We start from the raw sequence: 2,500 nt of genomic DNA on the forward strand, positions 1-2,500 counted from the left end.
AACCCTATCCGTACGTCGTGTTTTACTATCGTATCCATACGACGTGGGGAACTCTGTGCCACCACTTTCCAAAGAGGAAATTTACTCGATAACCCGATCCGTACGCTTTTGCTGTTTAGTAGAATAGCAGTGTGTCAAAATGATGTTAGAAAAATACTGAAAGTTTCAAAGAGATCTTCGTACTAGAAGTTTTCTAAACTGTGAGGAATACAACCCCCGGGGTACAAAATGACCCCAGGGCGTACAGATAGGGTTCAGGCTTGGCATGGTGCCAACACTGGTCTCATGACTCGAGACCCCCTCCACACCTTGTAGCCGCTGTAGCTGCAGATTTTGTTCCCTCTACTTTAGCCACTCGTTTATTCTCATCTTAAACGAAAACAAACAACAACAGCAGCAATGGCCAACTCAGTTTTAGTTTTAGGAGAGGGTTTTTTCTGTGCACGCAACTGCATAAGGTCACATGAGCGCAACCCAGCTCAACAAAACCCAACACACAAACAAAAAACAATAACGCCACCAACAACAACAAAAGAACAAGGTCTTGAAACATAAAAATATAATACATGTATTCTATTTCCCAACATTGGCCCCTTACTGATTACCCCCCCCCAAAAAAAAACAAAAAAAACAACAACAAACACACACACAAAAGCACAAACAATTAAATAAAAAGAAAAAATTGGGAGACCAAAACATCTACCTCAATGACAAAAAAAATTTCTTTTTGAGCCAAAGTAAAAATCAAAAACAAGGATATGACCTATTCTCTGACACAAAATCAAGTTGCATTTCTCCGTCTGAGGCCTAACATTAACTATGGAACATTACAGGACTACACGTAGCCAGCACTTATCACCACCATAGCATTGAACAGAGGGGCGAGAGCCCAGCTGTTGCTGGATTGATGACAACATCAACTCTTACTTCTCAATCTGTTTGTCTTTCTCCACCAGCGCATCCTCCAGGGCAGATAGAGTACCATCGCTGGGCGATTCGGTGAATGCTGAGGTGAGGCGGATGCGAGCTTGAGATAGCTGGTCTTCCTTCTCCCTGATGGTATCCTCCAGGCCCTCAATCTATAGAAAAGGAAAAGACAAGTCTGTGGAGCCAGTCCATTTCATTGCATAGAAGGTTGCACATATTTTTTAGACCGTTTACATTTTGGCCAGTATTTGGTAACTTTTAAGCACAAGGGGGCTATCCCCCAAAAATGCTGTTTTGAGAAAATCGAAGGTTAAGTTTTTGCCCCTAGTTTAGTTTCTTTAAAAGACAAGGAGAGTTTCCTCTATAACCAAACAAATATACACACCAATGAAACCAAACTTCTCTTACACGTAGGGCAATGCCCACTTTTGGTGTAGGTCAAGACTTCTGGAAACCCCGAAATCTGGGTTAGCCCGCTTGTCCTTAAAACTGACCATTTCTAAAGACTATTGAAAATGGAGAGATCGAATCACATAGAAAAATGCACAATATTTGCAACTTAGTAAATACATATTATGCATGTGTATGTGTTGTGTGTGCACGTGTATGTGTGTGAAAATATTGGTATGTATATGTTTGAGTAAGGATGGGGGGAGGAATGTATGAGAGCATACATTAGATTATATTCTAGTCTAAGAGAGTAATGTCAAATGCATCATTCTCCAAGTCTTTTTGACACAATTCCAGGTAACAATCAAGCTGTAACAGAATCTGCACTTTCGCTATCACTACTTTTCATCTTTCTTAAATATATGTCTAATAAATTGACCTCCTAACAGAAAAATGACTCAACATAATAATTTCTGGACCTTTTAATGATTTGGGGACTCAAACAGCCAACGCCAGAAAAAACAAAGATAAAATTCCAAGATGAACCAATGTGGCTGACCTTCCGCTGCAGGTTGTTGACCCTGTTGACCTTGACCTCTAGCTGGTCTCGAAGTTCCATGACCTCGAGCTCTACACGTCGTTTCTCTGCCTGACTCGCCTGGCACTCTTTGCTCTTGCGTTCTATCGTGTCCTCTTTGGTTTTAAGCCGGTCCTGAAGACCCTCCATCTGGAATCATCATCATGGAGAGAGAAAACAAATCTGAATGAAACATCGAATCATTGAATGAATAATGTAAGAAAACCCCCCCGGGAGTCCACAAATTAGACTAATAGCATGACCCAAATCTTGGCCGAAATAAGCCGTCCTCTCCAAAAACCCCCCCCCCCCCCCAAAAACAAAACTCCGAATGATTGGTTTTGGACCCCTCTGTTGAACAAGGGTATGGAGAATTAAGGAGGTACAGAGGCCAAGTCTGAATGAATGAACCAGATGGCCACTGAATGAACCAGTTTGTGAAAGAATGAAGAGGTCAGTGAATGAATGAATGAACGCACCAGTTAGTGAATGAATGAAACAGTAGGGGAACGAATGAAAAGGTCAGTGAAGGAATGAAACAGTAGGTAAATGAATGAAGAGGTCAGTGAATGAATGAATGAACAAACCAGTAAGTGAATGAATGAA

General features: G+C 41.3%; 1 protein-coding gene across 2 annotated transcripts in view; it reads right to left on the reverse strand.

The window, feature by feature from the left end:
- Window positions 1-2,500, reverse strand: part of LOC101851061 (ERC protein 2) — a 49,272-nt gene that overhangs the window by 12,468 nt on the left and 34,304 nt on the right. For both annotated transcript variants that reach the window (XM_005103616.3, XM_005103615.3), the window contains 2 exons: window positions 1,877-2,044; window positions 928-1,079 (listed from right to left, as the gene is read on the reverse strand). In XM_005103616.3, coding sequence (XP_005103673.1) covers window positions 928-1,079; window positions 1,877-2,044 — 320 coding nt within the window. The remainder of the gene's footprint in view (window positions 1-927; window positions 1,080-1,876; window positions 2,045-2,500) is intronic.

Source organism: Aplysia californica, unplaced genomic scaffold (genome assembly GCF_000002075.1).
Source record: "Aplysia californica isolate F4 #8 unplaced genomic scaffold, AplCal3.0 scaffold00382, whole genome shotgun sequence".
Classification (NCBI taxonomy): Eukaryota; Metazoa; Mollusca; class Gastropoda; order Aplysiida; family Aplysiidae; genus Aplysia; species Aplysia californica.